Raw genomic sequence first — 25,529 nt, 5'->3', positions numbered from 1 at the left:
TCTATAAAACACATATCATTTGCAATAAGAATCGACATCGTTTATTTAAATACGTTGTATTTTCGAAAATGAGGGCACTGCGAGTAATCGAGAGTTTATTTGAGACCTTTATGTAAAACACCCGTACTGATATCCAATAGTGTTCTGAATGGTGACGTAACTAGTACATTTCATTTAATAACGAGAGCCCATATGTACTTGATATTAGATGTAATAATATATTCCAATAACAATATTCACTCACTGAACCAATACGATTTCACAAGAAGATAAATAGATTTAAACTTTCGTTGCATTGTTCCGTAGGGCTTACCGCATTATATCTGTATGGAACAAGCGTATATTGTGCCATGGAAGCTATATTATACACGGATTTGCATGGTTTAGGGATAAACCTATAGGTTTTCCTACATTCACTGTTTTCTGCTGCTGTGTGTATCGTCTTTTAGCACACATTTAAGATGCAGGATTTCTGTAATATTCTCTGCACGTACATGTGGTTAAAATATATAACTGGACGAAAAACGTGGAAAATTGTTTTTGAGTTTCACGTAAAGATAAATTAATATGATATCACAAATCTAATATTATTTCATGAAATTATAGACAACGTGGTTCAGTGATTTAGAAACTGCGAAGAAAAACTAACGTAATTATTCACATAAATAAATAACGGCGAATACATACTGTTACCGCAGTGAAAGCATCCATCTAATGTATGCCGTTACCAACGAAGCCTTTCGGTTGATGTTCGAACTTGTAAAGGCTGCTTACAATTTAGAAAGTTTTAGTTCGTAATGCGTTATCGGTCGTTCAATTAAACCTTATATGTCCAAACAAAATGCAAGCTCACCAGTGTTCTTTGTGATGTCATCATCTTTTGTTCTTGTCACGGATATACCTTCAACAATGATCTCTCTCTGCAAAGGGTAGTCGGGCAGGATGGGAAAGGGGGACTCTTCCGCCTTGCGACGCCTTCTGCGTCCATAGGAGTTTGAATCCCCGCAGGAGACGGGGTCACATTCTTGAAGGCAAAACTGGACGTTTACTTGAAAGCGGACGACAACGTCATCAGAAAATTTAAAGGCGTCAAACTTCCCTTGCAACGCCTTTGTTCCTGGAACTTTTTCTAGACTTGGAAAAATGCTTGGATCGGTAGGACACCTATAGAAGAAAAGTTGGAAAATCGAACGTTCATTTTTATATGTGTATGTTATCACTCGGATAGGGATTTCAAAACTATTCACTACTAAAGATTACTGAACTTTAGAATTACCAATAGGTTTGTTTTTTTAAAACACTTTCGAAGCTATTTATTTGACAAATTGTTTGTTATTAAAGGATTCCTTATATCATATGAGTGTCACCCACTAATGACGGCTGATGACTCTAATATTGCATGGAAGACAAGTGGCACGGCGGTTTATCTACGGAATTACACTGCTAGAAACCTGGTTTCGATACCCGTGGTGGGCAAAGTAGAGAGAGCCCATCGTGTAACTTTGTGCTTAATAACAAAAACCAGTTCTTGAGAGTCAGTTCTTTTGCTCGCATTTTGTAATGAGCGAAAACATAAAGTTACTTAATGCGATGCAAATGTGGACCCTACAAGAAGTGAAAGGTACAAAAAAAACTTGGTAATGTAAGGGCTAACAAGATAAATCAGAATGAGTAACACTAGCTTAACGACCTGAAGCGTCGTTAATATCCGTAGGAAAAGAATAATCCTCGTGCACTTTATGTGACGTTATATACTCTTGTAAACAGTGTGTGCGAAATGTTTGTTTATAATAACTTTAGACTAACAGTTAACGACTGAATTAGGTAATGTGTTTAACACTCCTACGAAAAGACGTTTCTAGTCCTGATTTCTCCCAGTCCGTTCCCCTGGCTGTGGTTTCGCTAGATAGTAGATAGGGACAGTGGGAATCTCGTTAATCCATTCATTAATGGATTTAAATGGCAATTTCATTTAAATAAAAAATTATTAGCCTAATATTAATAACCTTTCAAGTTGCTCTGGGGCCTATTAGGCCCCACTTTTCGTAGGAGAGTTAATGCGATTGATTTGTAGTCTTATGTACTCTCTAATGACAAATTTTAAATTTGACTTTGCAAAGCTCGATACAGCGTGTTTAAAAAAGCAAAATGAAACCTATGTTTAGTTATCTGAAAATTAATACATGAAAAAGATTCCGCTTGATAGAAGAATTTATAAAAAAAAATAACGAAAATAACAAAGGTTACAAACACACCACTTTTTCTAAGGAGGGGTAGTTTACGGCTCTGTATATTGGAAAAGAGCACACAAGCGGGCGAATTACAGCTGCTTTTAACGCAACACGTGGAAAGTAAAGCCACTTTGGAAATATTTCTAGTTTTTATTGTGGGTTGAATATCGTTACAAAAATAATCTTTGTGTAGTTGCTAGGACTGATATATACTGTAACAAAGTTTTTTCTTTATATGTGTTTCATATAATACAGGCAATATTTCTCAGGCAAGATGAAACACATGGGTATTAAATATTATATTAGGAAAACAAAAGAAATGTTCAGAGATAAGAAACTTTGAAAGGTAGTAAATTTATCAGCATTATTTGAGGATAACTCACCCGTTGTTATCTATTAAAATAATATAGTCGTCATCACGGCCATTTCGTGCCACCAGATCTCGTGCAAGTATTCCAAAGACACCTATAGGATTACAATAACACTCTTAGTAATTGAGATTTAGAAAAAAGCAAAATAATAGTAATCGAAATTTAAACAAAAAAAGAAAAATACGACATCCGGTCTTTTAATAAATTAGAAGCGGAAAGGATAATTTCGGTTATCCAAAATTTCAAATTAAAGTTATAAAAACATTACTTTTAAGATGTGCTAGTTTAACTGAAACTAGACTACACTAGCATAACATATAAAATCTTTTATAATGGTGTTTTAGAATGTTCAAGCAAGAATACCACACACAGGCTGCTATGGGGTCAGACAGGCCTTAGACCAAATTTTTAAATTTTTACAGGGCCTTTTATTATCGCGACTAGAAAGTAAGCTGAAACAAACAAACTCATAACGGTTCCTTTTTTTTTGGGGGGGGGGGGTACAGCCCCTCACACTACACAGTAATTTAAGTTGAACATTACAGGAATTTCACAAGTACTAATTTATTACAGTTTCATTTTATGTCAACTTACTATCGTCGTCGATTTCTATTCGTAGGTATAATTCATCTCCAAGCCTAGCTCCAGTAATATCTTGCCCATTTCTGTCCGTGATACGTAGTCTGATGTTGGGAGAAGGCGCGGTGGCATTCACGACCGATGTCGCAGCTCCTCCACCTCTGGAGTACAAATAATTTGTTTAGTGGGATTTTTATCAGAGACGTAGTCAAAGAGGGGCTCAAGTGGGACCGACTAGGCATATTCATCACATATTATGTTTCAGTTTTTTACGTGTAATAAACTCGTTTTGTATTGTTTTATATAAAACAAAATAAAACTTCTATAAACACTTATATTTTATTTGATTTATTCTGGTGATCATTTTATTAAAAATTGAGATCAATTTAAACTTTCTAAGTTATTGTCCCCTTAAGATTTTCTGCGCCCATCCCCGAGTGTAAACCTAGCTACGTCACTAATTTTTATTCCCTAACGATATGATTATTTTCCGGGAAATTTTTCATTAAAATTGTAATCAAATAGTTTCACACTTGTTATACAAGAGTGCTAGTTAGTCTGTTTGTTTTTGGGATTTCGCGCAAAGCTACACGAGGGCTATCTGCGCTAGCCGCCCCTAATTTAGTAATATATGACTAGAGGAAAGGCAGCTAGTCATTACTTGCTGCCGCCAACTCTTGGGCTACTCTTTTATCAACGAATAGTGAGATTAACTGTCACATTATAACACCCCCACTGCTGAAAGGGCGAGCATGTTTGGTGCGACGGGGAGTCGAACACTTTAACTAGCTGGCTATGCCGGGTCGACAAGAATGTGTCGTTATAATTTGTTTCGGTACTTAATAAGACAGTTGGTTCTAACAGAATGAACACTTTGTCGTTTTCCAAAACGGCCTGGCATGGCCAAGTGCGTAAGGCGTGTGATTCGTACTCCGAGGTTCGCGGGTTCGCGCCCGCGTCGCGCTAAACATGCTCGCCCTCCCAGTCGTGGGGGCGTATAATGTTACGGTCAATCCCACTATTCGTTGGTAAAAGAGTAGCCTAAGAGTTGGCGGTGGGTGGTGATGACTAGCTGCCTGCCCTCTAGTCTTACACTACTAAATTAGGGATGACTAGTACAGATAGCCCTCGAGTAGCTTTGTGCGAAATTCCAAAACAAACAAATTTTACAAAACTATATTTTCCTTAACAAAAAAATGCTAATTTTAACAATTAATTTGTAATAGCACTCAAGTATATAAACGTATGTCGTACCGCAGGTAACACATAATTAATCTTATTCATAATTTTGTTTGTTTGTTTTTGAATTTCACTCAAAGCTACAAAAGGGCTCTCTACGCAAGCCGTCCCTAATTTAGCAGTGTAAGACTAGAGGGAAGGCAGTTAATCATCACCACCCACTTGGGCTACTCTTTTACCAACAAATAGTGGAATTGAACATCACATTATAACGCCCTCACGGTTGAAAGGGCGAGCATTTTTGGTGTGACAGGGATTCGAACCCGCGACCCTCAGATTACGAGTCGAGTGCCTTAATTACCATGCTATGCCGGGCTTAATTCATAATTAAATCTTAGCTAAAGGAACGCTCAACTACTTAGAGTGATATCTGTTTCTTACCTCAACAAATACTCTAGTTTTTGAATTATTTGCTATATCTTATTTAAAAAAACAACTATTTAAAAGTATTATAATTTATTTCAAGAAAATCTCAAATATTTAAATTAATAGTGATACTTTGGCTAAAACTGTAGTGTCTCATTTCCCATGTGTATGTACGGACACTTGTAACAAAAAAGCTGTTAAGAATCGGAAATACACTTGGGAAATCAAGAGAAAATATAGCTCTTAAAAAAGAAAAATCAAACTTACCCAATTAGTAAATTAAACGAGTTCGTCACAGTTTGTTGCGATGCCTCAAACAAGCATAAGAGTTGGATCATTCTGTCTCCCTTTCTTTGAATTACAGGATGATGTTGTATTACCACAGTATTGCTAAATTCACCGTTTCTCTAGAGCACAATAAGTGATACATTGGTATATTATCACAGTGTTACTAAACTATTACAGGATACACTGTTGCTTTACTTAAGTACTACTGAATTCGTCAACTGTATTAAGTAAATACGTCATACATCTATGTAATTACAAGAACAGCGTGTGCCCGTCAAACCCTACGTGTATGAGGGCTAACTCACAAGGAATACCCAATGTTCTTGTTGTCTAATTGTACAGTGGTATTTTTACGATGTTTATAACATTAACTTAAGACGATTACTTAAGTAACGTAAACACTCGTGGAAACGAATAAATGTAATTAATTACCTTTTGGTGACTTGTAAATAACGCAATACCATTATATTTCAATATAAATTTAAACAAGGCCTAAAAATAGACAATTAAGCCTAAAGTTTAAATACATTTCATACAAATTTACCAGCTATATAACCTACGACAATTAGACTTAATAGTCACTGTTTGTTTGTTTTTGTTTTTTTGAATTTCGTGCAAAACCACACGAGGGCTATCTGCGCTAGCCATCCTTAATTTTACAGTGGAAGATTAGAGGGAAGTCAGCTAGTCATCACCACCCGCCACCAACTCTTGGACTACTCTTTTACCAACAAATAGTGAGATTGACCGTCACATTATGATGCACCCACAGCTGTGAGTCACGGGTTCGTATCCCCGTCACACCAAACATGCTCGCCCTTTCAGCCGTGATGACTACCTGCCTTTCCTCTAATCTTACACTGCTAAATTAGGGACGGTTAGCGCAGATAGTCCTCGAGTAGTTTTGCGTGAAATTCAAAAAATAAACGACAGCTCCATATTCTGATAAGTAGGATTTAGTTTTTCATGTCCAACGACATAATACAGTACCATTACTTAAAGGATGTATTTATTTAAAACATATACCCTTCTCACTACGTAATACACTGTATATATAGTGTTCCGCTTAATAATGCTAGCCCTCCAGGGGCACATTGGCATGTCTGCGGAATTACACTGCTAGAAACTAGATTTCGATACCCGTGATGAGCAGAGCACAAATAGCCCATTGTGTAGCTTTGTGCTTAATTCGAAACAAACAATTTAAATTAATAATGCTGCATGGGTGAAAAAATATTTGGGCCTCAGATCCTTTGAAACAGCCCACGCTTCATATGCGGGAGGTCGAAGTAAATCCAGTCTATATTTTATTTTTCAAATATTTTTTTAAACAGTGTTTCAGTAGTGTCATAATTGTGGTACATAATTCGTAAACAAAGCAGAAGTTAGTGTTGTATTATAGTGCTGTTAGTTTAACCATCTCTCTAAATTAATAAACGTGATACATCTCTATGTTACACTAGTCTTGCTAAATTCACCGTCTCTTAAAAGTTAGCTAATGTACTGTTTGCTGTATTACATCAGTATTGATAGATTCACTTTCTCTATAAATAGTTAATTCATTGATCTGTTACGTAAGTATTTATAAATTCACTATTTCTATAAGAAAGATAATGTAGTGTTATATTACATCAGTGTTCACAAATTCACCGTTTTTACAAGATGGCTAATGTGCTTATTATGTTATCTCAGTGTTCATAAATTTACCGCCATTATAAGACAGCTAATGTATTGTTGTCTTACATCAGTGTTGGTAACTTCACCCTCTCTGTACGATTGCTAATGTATTGTAGTATTACCTCAGTGTCGATAAATTTACCGTAAAACTTTTTTTATATTTCGTTATGTATTATCGATTTGCCTCGCTCCGCGCATGCGTTTCTCATGTTTATGTTCTAATTCCGACCGATTCTCCACCGTGGTCAGTTGTATTGGTATTGCGTCTTTACCTGAAGTAAGCGTGAGGCTAAACAGTTTCACAATAGTAAGAGTGTAGAAAGCATTTCTATCTACTTCCTTTCATTGTTTAATTTTACATTGTTGCTAAGTTAACTTTCTTTCTCAGTATAAAACGTGTAATTATATAACTACACTGTTCGAAAGTTCATATTATGTTATTTTCACTTTGTTAAATGAACTATCATGTTTTTCTTACTGTTAGATTAGTAGTGTTATTAAACTTGTTTCTTCTTTTACAGACATTAGTGTTTCATTGCTGTATACTGTACATCTACACTTTTAACTGACTAAAATGGCTACTAACCATTAAGCTGAAACCATTTATGTAAAATACGAAGTGGATTAAACACCTACAGGGCTGACTTTCATTTTATTAAACACCTACAGGGCTGACTTTCATTTTATTAAACATCTACAGGGCTGACTTTCATTTTATTAAACACCTACAGGGCTGACTTTCATTTTATTAAACACCTACAGGGCTGACTTTCATTTTATTAAACACCTACAGGGCTGACTTTCATTTTATTAAACACCTACAGGGCTGACTTTCATTTTATTAAACACCTACAGGGCTGACTTTCATTTTATTAAACATCTACAGGGCTGACTTTCATTTTATTAAACACCTACAGGGCTGACTTTCATTTTATTAAACACCTACAGGGCTGACTTTCATTTTATTAAACATCTACAGGGCTGACTTTCATTTTATTAAACACCTACAGGGCTGACTTTCATTTTATTAAACACCTACAGGGCTGACTTTCATTTTATTTGAAGTGTCATGAGAAAGTATTCAGTTAAGTTGTATGTATTTTCCTTATAGCAAAGCTACAACTAGCTATCTGACGTATCCACCGAGAAGAATCGAACCCCTAATTTTTAGCGTTGTAAATCGATAGACTTACCGATGTTCCAGCAAGGGACCAGTTAAGTTTTAACAGCTGTAACATCGTTTTGGTGACTACGTCTAAAAATTTGTAGCTCAAAAAGTACAGTTTTAATCATCTCATTGACAGTAGTGTTATCGACATTTTTACTCATAGTGTAAGGTTTTAAACAATAATTTCATCAATGTTTTAACAGGCCCCTCACGAACTAGAGGGGGACATTTTTTAAACTATCCAATCCAGTTTTTCGTAATTTCAACTAGATGTTTGGACATTTTTATTGACTTAAAAAAGGCATCTCCTGTATAATTTTAACATTTGGGCAACGAAAAATGACATGAAGTGATAAGGTGACTGAAATCCGTCAGCGCATCACAAGCATAACAGCCAAGTGCAAGAAACATCGAAGTCTCCAAATGAGATACAGAGATGTATTCAGGAACCATCTAGAACTAACTAGACAGATATTGTGTAGCAAGCCGAGTACAATATTATGTCTGCAGATGTTTTCAAAATGTTCCTGTCTGTTCATCCTACTGCTGACTATCGTGATTATTCGATCTTCCCTACTGAATCACACATGAAATCGTTCATATCTCAATTGAAAGCTAAACATAAAAAGGTGATAGCAGAAGTATAAAAGGTTGGCAGATGCTCGTTTAATAATACTGAGAATGTAGCTTTATTGACATATATTGACCTTGGGTAGGCCTTAGTACTAGCTTGTGTGGAGACTTAAAGGTGCTGTATTTCACTTGAATATTTATCAATTAACAAACGAAAAGTTGTCTCGAAAAGGTACGTCCAAAACCACCCTTTTTGGGAGTTTTCGAATCGAACTTACTTTCAACATTGAACAAATTGCAGTGTAAAGACACCCCTTGACTCCTGAGGAACGTCTTAATTCAGAATAATAGGTTTCTAGCTTTGTTTTGGAAATCGTTTTACCAACGTTTTAACTCAGAATGTAAGGTTTTAAACTCTTGATTAACTTTGAGTTAACTATTTCTTAGCGTGTATATTACATCCTCACAACTATGACTGTTAAACATAATATATGTAAATATGTAAATAAATTTATTATGGTGATTATAGCATTTTTTTAAATAGGTTTTGTACTATGTTTCATATTGAAATGCTTAGCAAAAGTACACTAAACCAAAGATGAGATAATAATTATAAACCCTGTAAAAATGTTTTCTTTTACCGCATGATTTAACCCCCGTAAAAATGTTTTCTTTTACAGCATGATTTCGCCCCTGTAAAAATGTTTTCTTCTACAGCATGATTCACTTGCGGGAAACCATGGATGTGTCCAAATATATACATTTTGAACCAATAAATCTATGCTAATATTCATACAAATACTGTTGCTTTAAAAATATGTATTTTTAACTATTCAGCTATGTAGTGTATTAAAAGAATATTTCGAGTTTGACTGGATACTTTTCTGGTTGATAGAGGGTTACTGAATCACATAAACGTTTAATTTTGTTTGGTCGTTTTGTTGAAACTACTTGAAGGCTACCTGCTTAATTGTTTCTAGTACATACAAGATAAATCATGGAGAAGGCAGTTTGTCAATACCGTCTTGAGCCAGTTCTTTTACAAACGAAATGTAGGATTGACCATGACTTTATAACGCCCCCATGACTGAAAGGGTGAGGGTATTCGATGAAGAGATTCTAACTTGCAGACTGCGAGTTCTGTGCTCTAAACGTATAAAGGATCTACAAAAAATATACCCTCGATCTGTTTTAATTTCATAGTTTTATGTTTGATACTAAATAACAGTGCACGGAATAAATACACTGCGGGGTCAGTTAATGGTAGAGAAAACATGTCTTATTTTATGTGAATAGCGTATAGCTGTCGAAAATTACGGGGCAAGTACTATCGTCCCTACCTTACAGTATACCCTAACCTCATATTTCATAACTAATTGAAATAAATAAATTTTACGAAATCAAGCTTAACCTACAAAGAGGCAAAAAAAATGAAGTCGAGGCAGTTTAATGTTGGTAACTTTGTGGTGTATTCATAGAACAATTATTGGTAAAAACCAGCAAGACTAACAACGTATCGTATGTATATATATAAAGCAATGAGTTTTGGTAACAATAAGTTCCAACATTGGCTTTTAGGTTACGTCGTTTAACAACAAAAGTATAACCTAATATTGTTGTTAGTCAATATACTAAAAGTATAAAATGAAATGTTTAGACAAGAAAACTGAAAAAATAATTTGTTGATTTCTTAATTTAGAGTCTCCGTTGATTAAAGATGTTTGTTTTTATTAAAAATGTTGGTGGCATGACAGTAAATAGCTTAATTCAGAAACGATTTAAGTTTAAAACTGAATCGATATTTTTACTTTCATGATAAATTTTACTCACTTGGCGCTAAGCTAGGTGATCCTACGTTACTTTAGGATTATTATAGCAACATTCACTACACTTATAAGGTTTCACGGTAATTCCCCTTTTCACGACCCCCTTGCAACCCCGTCACTGGACTGATAGTAATCGAAATGTTCTATCTGGAAAACTGCATTTTGTATTTTATAACTTCTCCGATTTATAGAAATAATGAGAAACCAAGCGTGACGTGACACACACTGGCTTTAATATAGGTTCGACATACTGAAATTTTAGTCAAGTTCCTAATTTTTTCATGGACCTAAGATACTGAATGATGGAGCTTCTTACGTATCCTATGTAGAAAGTTAATTATCAGCTGATGTTTTCTTAAGAATCTATAGGTCATAAGATTATTCCTTTTGGGGCCCGCTGAGGGAGAACTCTGACAAGAAGAAAGCCCGGTATTCTATATAATTTATCTTCTAATTTTAAGTGATGCATTATTTTTATTGTAGTTCATATATTTTCACAAAGTGAATTTTTTTCAGTCACTTTTCATCATCAACTGTTTACTATGTGTTTGTTTAGTAAACCATGCAGAAAACAACAAAACATTTTATAGAATGTTTACCTCTTTCCTACCACCACAGTTTTCTGAAACTAGAGGGAGTTCGAATACGGTGCTGGTCCTGCTGTTGCCATAGATCTCACATTTGTGTGGTGCAGATTTCGCAAAAATTCTACCATCAAAAGGTTCCAGAGTTTTCAGAGTTAGCTTCATTGCCTCCGACGAACATGTCAGTTTCACTGAAAAAAAAGTAATTTTGTTGTTAATTTCACTGTAGAGCGCAATACGTGTCGATCCTATATGTTTCATTCTTCGCTTTCCTTCTACGCTTCTTCAAGATTAAGTGAATCTTGGCTTAACAGTTTCATTTCTTTTACAGTTCATTGCAAAGTTACTGTAACTACAGAATTAAGAAAATGTTCACAATTGGAACGGATATGTTTAGCTTAAAATCTGAAAGCAAAAGAAAAACCTGATATGGAATGTGAGTTGATTTTCTTTCACACTGACTATTTTAAGGTTGCCAAATTCAAACAAGAGTTTAATCAGACAATCTTAACTGTAAAAGAACGAGTCCTAAAAATTACAGTTTAGTCAGACAATCTCTTCTATAAAATAACATGAGTCTTAAACAATACATTACTTGATAGAATGGTAGCTGGCACATATCAAACATGGTACTAACAATCACACAGTCAAGGTTTACAAAAAGTAGCTACAACTCTACGTCACTGCTGTTTCATGGTAAAGTTATTCCTAGTTTGTCCTATGTCTTTTGTTTTCATTGAAAGTGTGGTTAATTTGTAAGAGTTCTCCCATACTGTCTTCAAAAGTATGTGGAATGTTATAGACATTTTCACTAAACTTGATTTTGTGGACTATATACATTATAGGAGGATGGAAGTGCTACCATGTTACTACAATTTAGATGAGTTTGTTCGTAGCTAAACAAAAAACCCACACAGTGGGTTATCCGTGCTGTCCAACCACGGGTATCGAAACCCGGATTTTAAAGTTATAAACTTTCAGACTTACCGCAGTGCCACTGAGGGCACTATACTTTAGAGGGTTTGTTATAGTTCTGTAACAGTAGCCGTTATTGATTTAAGCCTCTCAACTTTTAATATGTTTTTACATACAACCACATCACTACCGTAAGGCTATTTATAAACACCTTTTTTTATTCATATGTCTTTGCGTTTCTGTTTTCTTAGGACCTTCCAATAACTGGCAGATGATTTAAAGTATAGGACGCGGTGGGTTTTAGCATATATATCTGCTTTTAATTTTGAGATTTTGTCCTAGTTTGTTGTCACTTGTGGATATCGCACTTAAACAGTGGTCAAATCTGACAGAAGATATTTTGTGTGGGTCGTACTTTTAGCAGACACCTGTTTTACAAGAATATAATTTGCTATCCCCTGTTTGTAGCTTGTACTCTGATCTTATTTTTATAGTTTTGTGTACAGTTTATCGTGGTGGCCTACTCGGTATATCACATCTTGTCAGTATTCAAACAGCACTATAACAATAGTAACGTAACTTTAAAAAGTAACAATGTATTTGCTAATATAAGCATAGATGCATTTTTGCCGTTTTCTGACGTCATGAAGATACTGCGTCCTGTGGTGTTACAGGTTTTATATTAACATTTCGTATTGATAACTCCGTGTTTTGTTTAATATTTTCAAAACATTTGTTTTTGGAAAATTATTTAACTATATTATTCAAAAATTTAAAAAGTAACATTTTCAACAAACATTACGAATCTGAAGTTGGAATGTAATAACTAGGACGAAGCATGCGTTTCATTCTACAATTAAAAACACAGTAACAGAAACAAAATTATGTTTTATCTTTTATGTAAAAAGATATAACTTTTCCTCAGTTTACTCCGACAACAAAGTTAGTGTAGTAACAGTGACTGTTACCACAGAGACAACTCTATTACGATTCTTAAGAAGTCACTCACTTTTCTTCGTTTGAAAACACAAAAAGTTGTCTAATAATTAATTTGTTTTTAGAGCAAAAATTTGACCATATTGAGGATATTTTGTTCAAGAATTGAATAGTACTTATCGAATCGAAGGGAGAATAGTAAATTTAAAGTTAAAAATAACACAACCTTTAAATACGTCGGGGCTTCTCTAATATAAAATGTCCAAATTCAATACTGACTAGTTCAATAGGCTGAGACCGGAATATTTTTAAATATCGAATACTCTCGGATCACTAAAATCGTGATAAAACTTAGTATAAGTTAGAAGTACTTACTGTCCAGACAGTTTGAGCGCTGGTAAAAAAAAACTTCAGATCGGGGCACTAAAGCTCGTGCACCAGCACTAACTACGTCATCGCTGCTCAACCAACACCGTGCTGCAGATGGCTGGAAAGTGAACGATCGGCAAACAAAAGCTCTCGTTCCGTCACACAGAGCTCGACACTGTTCTGGACTAAAAGCTGATCGTAAAAGGTCAGGCTGTTGGAGGTCAAGGTCATTTTTCTGTTCATACTGGCACTGGCCTGGTCCACCTGTGTCTATACACAAAAATAAATAAACTACTTACACATACACACACAAACGTGGTGATACGAAAAGAAACAAATACTGTTATTATCATTTGAGCCCATTCGTCACCCTTAGAATTACAGTAGGCCCGGTGGTACTTTAACTGTCGCCTACATTTAACACCGGGCTTAATCGTTATACATTCCAAAACACGCAGAAACATGAGACAGCTTTATCTTCCTACATTTTTGTGTTGACAAAATTCAAATTTAAGATTCGTTTGAATTGATATATATCTAAAACCAACTCACTGTCCACACACTGGTTTTCGAAATAATCCACGTTCCCAATGGCGGGTCTGAAGGACGAAGGTTGGGAACGCCTATCTTCGGCACTCAGCCGACACTGCTGCAGAGTGTAGTCATATTCTCCGGAACGGCAGGGGAACACTCGCTCTTGTAAACACAGCTCTTGACACTCCAGTCTGTTCTGTATGTTGCCTATGATACGATCGTCAAACCCGAGCAGCTCTTTTCCCACGACTCGTTCAAAGGTCCACGCTCGTTCACACCCAGGAGCTATGTGGCAAGAAATGTGCAGTTGAACCTTTTTTTTTTTTTTTTCAGAAGCTTCGTAACATGTGTTGTTCAAAATATTTACACCATGTTTTATCTCTTATTTCTTCCTTATTAACTTGTTGTTACTTTTCAAACAGACTCATGTATAAGGACACTACTCTTTTTTTGTTTAGTTCAATTTCGCACAAAGCTACTCCCGTGCTATCTGCGCTTGCTGTGCCTAATTTTCAAGTGGTAAACTAGAGAGGAAATAGTCAGTCAACACTGCCTACCGCCAGCTCTTAGGCTACTTTTACCTAACTAATAGTGAAACTGGATGTCGCATTATAACATCTCCATGGACGAAAATGTTCGGAAACAATTGTTGATCCTACGATCCATAAACTGCTAGTCAAATAACCTAACTATCAGACCGGTTATAACTGCTTCTTTAACTGTTTTAAAGTAAGTTGATCTATTGCCAGACAACGAGATACTTAGTTCAAATGAAACATAAACAGGAATAATAAAACGATGATAACTCATGATTGGATGAATAGAATCGTCAGAAGATTCTATTAACAAACAGTTATTTTTGGTTTAAATTTCGCCCAAAACTACACGAGGGCTATCTGCACTAGCCGTCCCTAATTTAGCAGCGAAAGACTGGAAGAAAGACACTAGTCATCACCACCCACCGCCACCTCTTGGGCTACTCTTTTACCAACGAATAGTGGGATTGACTGTCACATCATAACGCTCCCACAACTGAAAGGGTGAGCATGTTTGGTGTGACAGAGACTCGAACCCGCAACCCTCTGACTATGAGTCGTGGGCCTTAACCATGCCGGGCCCAGTTATTTTTAAGAACTGAAGTGTTAAAAACGTTTCTTATAGAACAAAACAACTGTTAAACACTATAATAATCCATAACTGCGATAAGATATAGATAGAAATTGAACTGCGATGTTAGAAAATATGTATAATCCTTTAATTAAGTGAACACTTATTTTAAAAACTTTGAAATAATCACCTACATTGGTTGAAGTTAGAATAATAAGAACCACAACTGGAACAAATTTATTTATGGTGAACTCAGTAATCAATAATTCCATGAATGGAAAGTAAACATGGCTGAAATACTTCATCTGAGCTAGCGACTACATCATACTTAAAGAAATCAGTGATTAGAAAAAATACCTTTTAAACATATTTTTTCAAAGTAATTAGTTTTATCAGGAGACGGTGTTAAACTCTCTCTTCTTCCTTCAGAAATAATATTTAAAGCAAAGCATGCTCCTCTGTCGTAATTGATCAGGAAAGCTGGACAGTCTGGTGAAGCGCGACATCTGTTGGTACATTCTGCAGTTACCGGATTGTCTGCCTCTCGTGCACTGGGTGCTATAGAATAGAGCGGAGCTTGAACTGCTTCTCGTAAAGTAGTGCCAGCAATCTTTTCAAACGACACCGTCCCTTCAATACACTGACCTACAAAACCAACATATAAACTAATTAAGTTAGGCTTACATCTAAATAAGTTCCACCAACAGAACGTTCTGTGTTTAATGTTATTGTTTATTAAAACAGAAAAAAAAAAAGATCTTCAACACGCACATATAATCCTGTGTGCCTACTTCTTGTATTTACCACAAAAACATTTTATAAAAGAGCTGAAGGAGGGAAGAGAAAGAGCGTAAGGAAGAGTGATCTTGTGTTGTGGTCCCTATAGTATGGCGTAACATGTGTTAACTTGATTCGCTAGAAATGCCTTGAGGAAATAGCTGTGAGACCTCTTCCAAGTTTGAGGAGTGTGGCCGCCTCTGCTTCCTAAAATGACGCCTTTGGCATTTGCTTCAGTACAAAAATTTGATGTAAATAGATCTTAAGTACCTGGAAAAAATGTAACGTTTTTCAATATTCTTAAAACTCACCGTATTACATGCGTATAGTAAGTATATAGTAACAATACTTGCATTCTGTCTAGGTATCACTTTGACTATATTCATTCTTATAAATTTTACCCTTTGTTGATCATCATTGGGGAAAATTAATCAGTTGAAATAAACTGATAATAGCTTTATGATAGCAAAACGCAACTTAACAACTCGGTCTTCCAAAATTGCGCACTTTAATTAAAGTATTCTGTACAACAAACTGAAAAAAATAAGTTTAATATAATCATTAAATAGACCTTCATTCATTCAAGTAAATATGAACAAATCGCATTTCGTTTATATTTTAACCCTAAAATTAACGACTGGATCCATTACACTCCATCGATTGGTAAACATAATCTTTGAGTTATTTATGTAACAATGTGATTGTGGGTCTCTATTAGCAAAATATGAGTCACACACACAAAATTAAACAAAATGCCAGAAGTATTGCAGCTGATCTCACTAACTACTGTTCAAGTCCGTTACGTATTTTATATAGAAAATTACCGATTTCACCAAATTTATTTTGTCAGTTCTTTACAATGAGTGTTTAAACAGATAAAAATATCAAATTATTCAATATATGCAATATGTAAAGTTAGCGGTAGTAAATGGTAAAAATCAAGTCGATAATTTGAGGGCTAACATTGATTTTGAAAAAATAACTATAGTCGACTTCTTTCATTCGAATGCTGTAAAGATGTGTGATTCTTATTTCAATAATTATACACTTGTATCTTGTTAATTCCAAAACGACGTAAAGAGCTATCTGAGTCATGCCCACCGAAGGCATCGAAACCTAAGTTTTAGTAGCATAAGCTGTTAGAATTACAACTGAGCCACGGAGGAGGATGTGTAAGTTATATGAATTTAATATGTTATTCAATGTTTTCTGTGTCTTACCATAGGTCAGCTGGAGAGTTGATGTTACAAAAAGAAACACTAGATGGACACTCAGGTATCCTTTAGAAATAGGGAGTTTAGTCCAAACATTGTCCTCCTGTTTTGAAGGCATTCTGTGACTGGGCACAAGTCCTAAATGAAAAGAAATAAACCTTTAGTCGTCAATTTAACCTGAATATTTTTTACGCTTATTTTACATTTGGTCATATTGCTAATAGCACAAAATTCTTAGATAACGTTCATCATGGGAACGAGAAAACTAACAACGATAATACTTAAACAAAGATCATGTGCTTTTAATTTTTTTACTTTTAATATTCGAACTATATTATTTGCTATACACATTGTTTAACAAAATAATGGAACGTATTATGTTGTTTGTTTGTCGTTGAACTAAGCTGGGTCATTGTGAATATCAAACCCAGATTTCTGCCGTTGCAAAACCTGAGACTTGCCTTTGAACCATCTGAGGACCCGAAAATACGTGGCATCATTTGAACCCTGTTGCACACAGAGCGCGTGTTTAGGCTTGCGTGGCTTGTCATTTATGGAAGGGGGTGATTGAGTCGTGTAAATAAGCCGTTTAAGAATGCCAGAAAGGCCTAATGATAAGCAAAATACAATAATTGAAGGAAATAGGTAATTAATTCTGACAAACAGCGAAGGCGGTCTGACGAATTCGAGACAATGGAGAGAAAAGTATTTTCTTCAACTTTCTCTAGATTAATCTTTACCATCTAATCTTCACGGGCAGACAGTCACACTCGACTGACCTTAAATATTCGTCTATATATATATATATATATATATATGACGGTTTATGTATGCCTTGACCTTCATTTGCAGGTTGTCCCTTGACCTAATGCTTTTACCTTGACAACGTCTCAGACTAAAGAAAACCTCACCGTGCTTAATAACTGCTATTTAATACCAGCTAGTTAAGTGTAGTTAGTATTTGCTAATAAAGGAAAATGGTCGGAAATGAGTCATTGTTTTATTATACATTTAACTTCATGTTTATACGTCCATTAGTTATCAGTTTTTTTGAGCACGTGGTTCTCGTGAAAACGTCTCAACAACCAGTCTTATCTACATAAGAAATTCCGTCACAGTTTTACATAACCGACTAGATTACCGAAATAATTGGGAGGAATTTTAGAGTACTTGGCGACTTTTTCCACATGGTTATCAACTTGAAACATCACGTTCTCGTCACTAGAGTGAAGCGACATCTGACGTAAACGATTCTGTTATTCTAGACGAAACGTAAATTAGTGTAACAGCGATGATAACCGATTTCAAAATCTTTATTAAAGACAGTTAATTTTCCCTTTACTTTATATACCTTTTGACTTTTTAGAGTTACGAGGGATCGTAATAACGTTATTTGTTGTCGAGTTTAAATAACGGTATTTCCTCAAGATTCAAATTATCCAAAAATCCACTGTCTCGTGAAACATCACAAGGATTTTTAACTTGTCGAAGTATTTTAAAACCGTGGAAATAGTACACCCTTCGCGTCTTGTCCCACCAATGACTCAGCGATAAGCTTATAAGGGTAGAATTCCAAGTTTGATCCTTGCATTGAAAACTTTATAGAAAGCCTATTATGCATCTTTATGCACATAAACAAACGTGTTTCGACATTTCTTTACACAGATAGTTTAGGATGTCAGATAATCTGCTGAAAAAGTACTGAAAATATGTAAGAGTGTGATTAGTGGTTAGGGTTGGCTGTAACCTAATTGTTACTCACTCGTTGTCAACCGGTAACTGAAGATTTTAAAACAGCTTTCTTGTTGTTTTTTTAGCTGTTTAGAGTTTTCTTTTAAATTATTTGAAGCCGCAGTATGAAGATTGTTATGTTACGGTCGTCTACTGAGCTTGTTTTCTAACGAAAAGCTGTAATTGTGTCGTCCATAATACAAAGCTGTAAATTATTTAATAAATTTTAAAATTGTGTTTATATTATGATGAAGAACTCTTAACGGATGCTCCATCTTCATTATATAATAGAATTCGGTTTTAATTTTTGTGTTTTAACATTAAAGTGGTTTTACATGTTATAGTGTTGAAAACATGAGCGTCATCTTACGGGCACATGAGCTCAACAGCTATCAGAGACCTCTGGAGTTCTGGTATAATTTTGAGCTGTGAACAATAAGAAAGAGAGCCTGTCAGTAGCACCAGTCGCCACATGGTTTTATTAAAAATTTACCTCGAATAACAGAACTAAAAGTACAGAACGTTAACAGTACCGCGGTTTGTTTGTTTTTTTAATTTCGCACAAAGCTACTCGAGGGCTTTCTGTGCTAGCCATCCCTAATTTAGCAGTGCAAGACTAGAGGGAAGGCCGCTAGTCATCACCACCCACCACCAACTCTTGGGCTACCCTTTTTTACCAACGAATAGTGGGATTGATCGTCACATTATAATGCTTCGACGGCTCAAAGGGCGAGCCGGCATGTTTGGCGCGACGGGGATGCGAACCCGCGACCCTCAGAGTAGGAGTGGTACGCCTTAACACGCTTGGCCATGCCGGGCCTAAAATACACCTAAAATATATAAGTTGTTGTTTGGAATTAAGCAAAAGTTACACAATGCGTTATCTTTGTTCTGTCCCCACGGGTATCGAAACCCGATTTTTAGCCTTGTAAGTCCGCAGACATACCGATGAGCCTAGCACCGTGGGAAGAAGTCTGAATTTTTCGATTCACAGCACAGTACGTTAAACATCCTACGCTAAAACCGACTCGAATATTAATTCATATATCCACGCAAAATCATGAATTCAATTTTTAACCAAGAAATATGTTTATTGATGGCAAGTATAAAATCAACCCATGCTTTGTACCTTGGAGTTTATTACAACAACGTTACACATCTCTACCGAATGAATATTTCACTTATAGTGAAAGTACTATTATAAAATCCAGTAACGTATTGCCCACCAGCTGGCACGGCGGTATGTATGCGGACTTACATCGCTATAAATCAGGTTTCGATCCCCGTTATGGGCAGATCATAGATAGCCCACTGTGTAACTTTGTGCTTAATTGCACACAAACAAAGGAGTAACGTATTGATAACTATGGTCGATACCGCTCTGATGTCTTCACTTTACGATAAATGTTGACTGCTTTCGAGACTTCTGACAAAATGTCAATTGGTTTTTTTCGAGCGTTTTATCAAATCGTCAGACTATCTTTCTTTTATATATGGTACGATATTTGTATAGAATCATTCCTGTCCAGTTACCATACTAAGTTAATGTCTCTTCTGGAGGTTAATGACGTCACGGGGTTAGAGTGAGAATACAGTCTTCCGAGACTTCAGAAGTTGCACATCAGAAGTTTGAAAGGAAAACCTAAAATCAGTGTTAAATTAATAGAAGAGTTTGGGAAGACCTTGATATACAACGACAGCTGTGTGACACTAAACTAGTGTTGAGCAAGTCCTTCGCTTTTTTTGTTGCTAAAGTTTCCGATTTGATACAAGTTTTTTTTTCTCTTTATCGGTTATTCATTTATTTCGGTCATAGTTAGTAATCATTTAAAAAAATGTATTTGCTTTGGATTTCAGAGAAAATTTCAGTACCATCACTTTCTCACGCCTGAACTGTCATGCTAAACTAGTACCGCAATATCCCAAACGAGGGCGCTAGAGCAGTTGCAATTCAGTAATTTGTCATGAATAATAGCAAGTTATTCTTTTGTCTTATATGTTCAGCCTTGTTTGATCAGATTCTCAATACGTCAGTGGTCGAAAGTCAAGGTACTCTTGTTCTCGGCTTTTTCTAAAGTCATTTCATGGTTGCATTAGTGTCACAAAACCTTTCCTAAGTAGCGTCTTCCATGTTATTTGTTAAAGGCTTTTACCCTAACTGCTGAAGCATAGAGACTACTCTACCTTAACTATTGCTTTGAACTGGTTTACTCGGTTGTTGAAATTTTTTGTGATAAAAAAACGAAAGAATAAGTAAAATTCTAATTTTCAACAAGGTAGGAATCCGCTTTTTTATTTTATTTTTGTAAGAAATCTGCTTTTTTTACGTGAAATAGTATTTTTGAAGTTTGCGAATTAACAGGACTACATAAGAAAAAGTAACATCCTATGTCACTATACATGAAAGGAGCCTTGAGGCCAATAATTCACTTTCCAAAGATGTTTTAAAACGCAGAAAGTATGTTTCCAAGTATTTCTATGGACTGTTCATAGTTAGTGTGTGTGTGTGTTTTATTATAACAAAGTCACATAGGGCTATCTGCTGAGTCTACTACTTAGTCATAGAAATTCTATTCCACTTATAGATGTGACCAATCGGGCTAATGATTTCATTTCAAATCAGTGTTAAACAGAATATCATATCTGAAACAAAGGTCTGTACATACGAAGAGAGTAATGCTCGAAGTTGTGGCTTTTATTATTTTTTTACGTACTTAAAATACGAGTACGTTGACAAAAAATGTAAAATAATGATATCAAGCGAGCTTTCAGAAAATATCACGGAAGAATTTATACATATATATAAAACGATATAATTAGTGTACAGATAAAGACTTGTTATCCCTGGGATCATCATCCTCTTTCCTTTCTAATTAATACTCGCTATTTCCGATGTGCATGCACGTGATATCCTACACAGAAAACGAGGTAGGTGGGGCTACAATACGAGGTTTGACTTGGTTCACTGAAATATATTTTCATAAAGCAGTTCGATGAGTTCACGAAACAGCTGTCTTGTTTCGCTACAGCGACCGTCACAGTTAACAAAGGAAGAACTAATAGGACACAGGTAAATGCTTAAACAAGTAAGATGGATATCAAACTAATTAAGTGTTGTTGTTTTTCGGTTTGTTTTTAATTTAATTCATCTATAAGAATATTAACAAACATTTGGCACACACTTATATATATATATATCTGCCATTTAAGATGAGTTTGTTTTTGTTTTTTGACAATGAAATATTTAGGGTTTTTAAATTAGACGTTTTACTGTCAAGGAAAGCCCTTACGAAATTAATACTACTTGGTTTTAATAATTAAAGAGTGGCCAGTAATTTATTTTAAAAAATAAATATAACAAAGTTGTGATGCGTGGATATTTTGTTGAATGGATTTCACTGACAGTCACATAATTTTTGCACGCCCAAACAGTTACATAGAAAAGTAAGGCAAGAAAAACAAATTGAAATAACAGTAATGAGTTTTATGTAGCATTAATGAAAGACACTCCAGAAGACTGTGTAGTATTAATGAAAGACACTCTAGAAGATTGTGTAGTATTAGTAAAAGACGCTCCAGAAGATTGTATAGTATTAGTGAGACACTCCAAAAGATTATGTAGTATTATTGAAGGACACTCCAGAAGATTGTGTAGTATTAGTGAAAGACACACACTCCAGAAGATTGTTTAGTATTAGTGAAAGACACTCCAGAAGACTGAGTAGTATTAGTGAAAGACACTCCAGAAGATTGTGTAGTATTAGTGAAAGACACTCCAGAAGATTGTGTAGTATTAGTGAAAGACACTTCAGAAGATTGTGTAGTATTAGTGAAAGACACTCCAGAAGATTGTGTAGTATTAGTGAAAGACACTCCAAAAGATTGTGTAGTATTAGTGAAAACACTCCAGAAGATTGTGTAGTATTAGTGAAAAACACTCCAGAATATTGTGTAGTATTAGTGAAAGACACTTCAGAAGATTGTGTAGTATCAGTGAAAGACACTCCAGAAGATTGTGTTGTGTCAGTGAAAGACACTCCAGAAGATTGTGTAGTATCAGTAAAAGACACTCCAGAAGATTGTGTAGTATCAGTGAAAGACACTCCAGAAGATTGTGTAGTATTAGTGAAAGACACTCCAAAAGATTGTGTAGTATTAGTGAAAGACACTCTAGAAGATTATGTTGTATTAGTGAAAGACACTTCAAAAGATTGTGTAGTATTAGTGAAAGACACTCCAAAAGATTGTGTAGTATTAGTGAAAGACACTCCAGAAGATTGTGTAGTATCAGTAAAAGACACTCTAGAAGAATATGTTGTATTAGTGAAAGACACTCCAAAAGATTGTGTAGTATTAGTGAAAGACACTCCAAAAGATTGTGTAGTATTAGTGAAAGACACTCTAGAAGATTATGTTGTATTAGTGAAAGACACTCCAAAAGATTGTGTAGTATTAGTGAAAGACACTCCAGAAGATTGTGTAGTATTAGTGAAAGACACTGCAGAAGATTGTGTAGTATCAGTAAAAGACACTGCAGAAGATTATGTTGTATCAGTAAAAGACACTCCAAAAGATTGTGTAGTATTAGTGAAAGACACTCAAAAGATTGTGTAGTATTAGTGAAAGACACTCTAGAAGATTATGTTGTATTAGTGAAAGACACTCCAAAAGATTGTGTAGTATTAGTGAAAGACACTCCAAAAGATTGTGTAGTATTAGTGAAAGACACTCCAGAAGATTGTGTAGTATCAGTAAAAGACACTCCAGAAGATTATGTTGTATTAGTGAAAGACACTCCAGAAGAAAGAACTCAAGTAAGAGGTGAAGTTGTCACTGAAGAATAAGTAGTGGTGAAAATACGAGCCCGAATGTTTCTTTTTCTTCCTTTTATTTATTGCAAAAGAAATGTCTTGAGAAAGAAGAATCCTCTATCATAATTTGGCCATTATCGTGTTTGTTTTTGTATATAATTTGTTTTTGTAAAAACGTGAAGTTCGATATGAAGAATTATTTTTCAATGTTTCAAAAGACTTACAAAAATGGGACTCAGTTTTCAAACATGTGCTAAAACAGTGAAAAAAATGCACATGCAGAAAAAGTAGAAACAACATAAACAGACAAAGTTTTAATATCTAATAATTTGACATGTATTTACATTATTAACCAATTTGTTACAAATGGCGATGTAAACAGGATGGCCTGGCATGGCTTACACTTTTTCCAAATACAATTTGTGTTCTCTCGTTCTGTTGTTTTCAGAATGAAGCGTAAATAAAAGGAATCAGGGAACTTGTATTCTATCGAGCTCCTGTACAGTTTTAAAATCAAATAAAATCACTTCTTAGCTACTTTTTCAAGAAAAAAAATAATTAACCTTGTTACTCTAAATTTTCTAAATATTAATGGCTTATAGCATGCCATGATTTTTTTTTCAGAAAAAGGGGGAAAATTCCAGACATAAATTAGGCATAAGACAACGGGCTGCTGAACATGATTACAAAATTGCACGTGAGCCGGATGAGAATACTGAAGAAACATTGAAATCACAGCCAGGTGAGGGTCTGGCAAGTTGCCGGTGGTATAACACTTTAGGTCTATAGAAGACAATAGAATTGAATGTGTCTAAAGAACCGCGTGGCCTCGAAGCTCAGTCATGTGATCTTTGTTCACAAAAACTACCTTGTGTCTTTTTTTCATTTCAAGGCTTGGACTCACGGTGCAAATAGAACTGTGCGATTATTTTTACTTTTTGTTCTGGTCTGTGCATTTGAAAGAAATTAAATGTTTAAGTTTCTTACTTACAGTGTGCGTGTTTTCTTATAGCAAATCCACATCGGGCTATCTGCTGAGCCTACGGAGGGAAATCGAACCGCTGATTTTCGCGTTCTAAATCCGGAAACTTACCGCTGTACTGACGGGGAGCTACTCAGAGTAGAGTTTAGTAAGGCTTAACAACATTTAACATAAGATACTAAATAGATTCACTATATTACAAAACTTAATAAATATTCGAAACAGTAGCAGAAATACTTGAAAAACCTCGTTAAAATACGGAACTTAAGGAAAAATAAAATCTTCCAACCATTGAATTTCCCATTAAACATAAAATCGAGGATCAAATTTACCGAGGAAACAGTAAAGCCGACCTTGCACCATTACATTATCAACCTTAACGAAAATGAATTTCTGTCCTAATACTATTCTAGTTAGCAACACTATGTTCTAAGTTCTAATTCTGCCCTTTTTAACAACCCTTTGTTCTAAGTTATATCCAAGCTTTTATTTTAGTCGCAAAATAAAAAAATGAACTATTGACTTAACCTCAACTCGTATAGCCCCCCGCTAGTACAGTGGTATGTATACGGATTTATAACTCTAAAATCAGGCATTCGATTCCCCTCGGTGAGCTCAGTAGATAGCCCGATGTGGCTATGCTATAAGAAAACACACACTGAACTAGTATAGAAAAGGTTATGCATGTAACAGATTTGATCTTCGACTATTTTATTATAACTTTATACAGCAGTAAGCTTTAAAAACAAAAAAGTCGTTCAGGTTATACGCAAGTATAGTATGACCAAAGAGATAGGTTTTAAAAAGTACAAAATGTGATACCTCACTGGTTTAGTGCTTTAAAACGTTTTTAGTAAAGTTGATCTAACAAGATTCATGATACTAAGAAAACATTGGGTAATGTAGACATGATAACTTCAGACAACACCTTTATTTCAACATGCAGAGTTGATTATAGAACTGTGAACAAAAACTAATAACTGTACGGAAAAACTTCATTCGGAAACAGTGCTCATAAGCTTATCATGGGTTTAAACTGCTCTAGGGCAAAATATTTATTTATTTAAGGGGAAGGATTTTATTTTTACCATTAACAATTCTCAGAAATTTACATAAAAATAATTTTCTTTGCTCTTTTTGAATCCCCAGTTGTTCCTCTGACATCCAATCTTATAACACCAAAACAGTATTTTTTTATATAACAAATGAGATTTATTAAAAAATGTTTACAATCTTTTAACATTACATGAA

The 25,529-nt window shown here is 35.1% G+C and overlaps 1 protein-coding gene across 1 annotated transcript in view; it reads right to left on the bottom strand.

Moving 5' to 3' along the window:
• The window catches only part of LOC143223301 (uncharacterized), a 43,760-nt gene that overhangs the window by 1,294 nt on the left and 16,937 nt on the right, over positions 1-25,529 (bottom strand). The window contains exons 2-10 of the mRNA XM_076451099.1: positions 16,761-16,892; positions 15,121-15,408; positions 13,675-13,941; positions 13,129-13,392; positions 10,918-11,093; positions 5,054-5,193; positions 3,197-3,342; positions 2,615-2,696; positions 854-1,164 (exon numbers count right to left, since the gene is read on the bottom strand). Coding sequence (XP_076307214.1) covers positions 854-1,164; positions 2,615-2,696; positions 3,197-3,342; positions 5,054-5,193; positions 10,918-11,093; positions 13,129-13,392; positions 13,675-13,941; positions 15,121-15,408; positions 16,761-16,872 — 1,786 coding nt within the window. The 5' untranslated portion in view covers positions 16,873-16,892. The remainder of the gene's footprint in view (positions 1-853; positions 1,165-2,614; positions 2,697-3,196; positions 3,343-5,053; positions 5,194-10,917; positions 11,094-13,128; positions 13,393-13,674; positions 13,942-15,120; positions 15,409-16,760; positions 16,893-25,529) is intronic.

This window comes from Tachypleus tridentatus, chromosome 8, assembly GCF_004210375.1.
Source record: "Tachypleus tridentatus isolate NWPU-2018 chromosome 8, ASM421037v1, whole genome shotgun sequence".
Lineage (NCBI taxonomy): Eukaryota > Metazoa > Arthropoda > Merostomata > Xiphosura > Limulidae > Tachypleus > Tachypleus tridentatus.
This window is presented reverse-complemented; position numbering and strand designations above follow the sequence as displayed.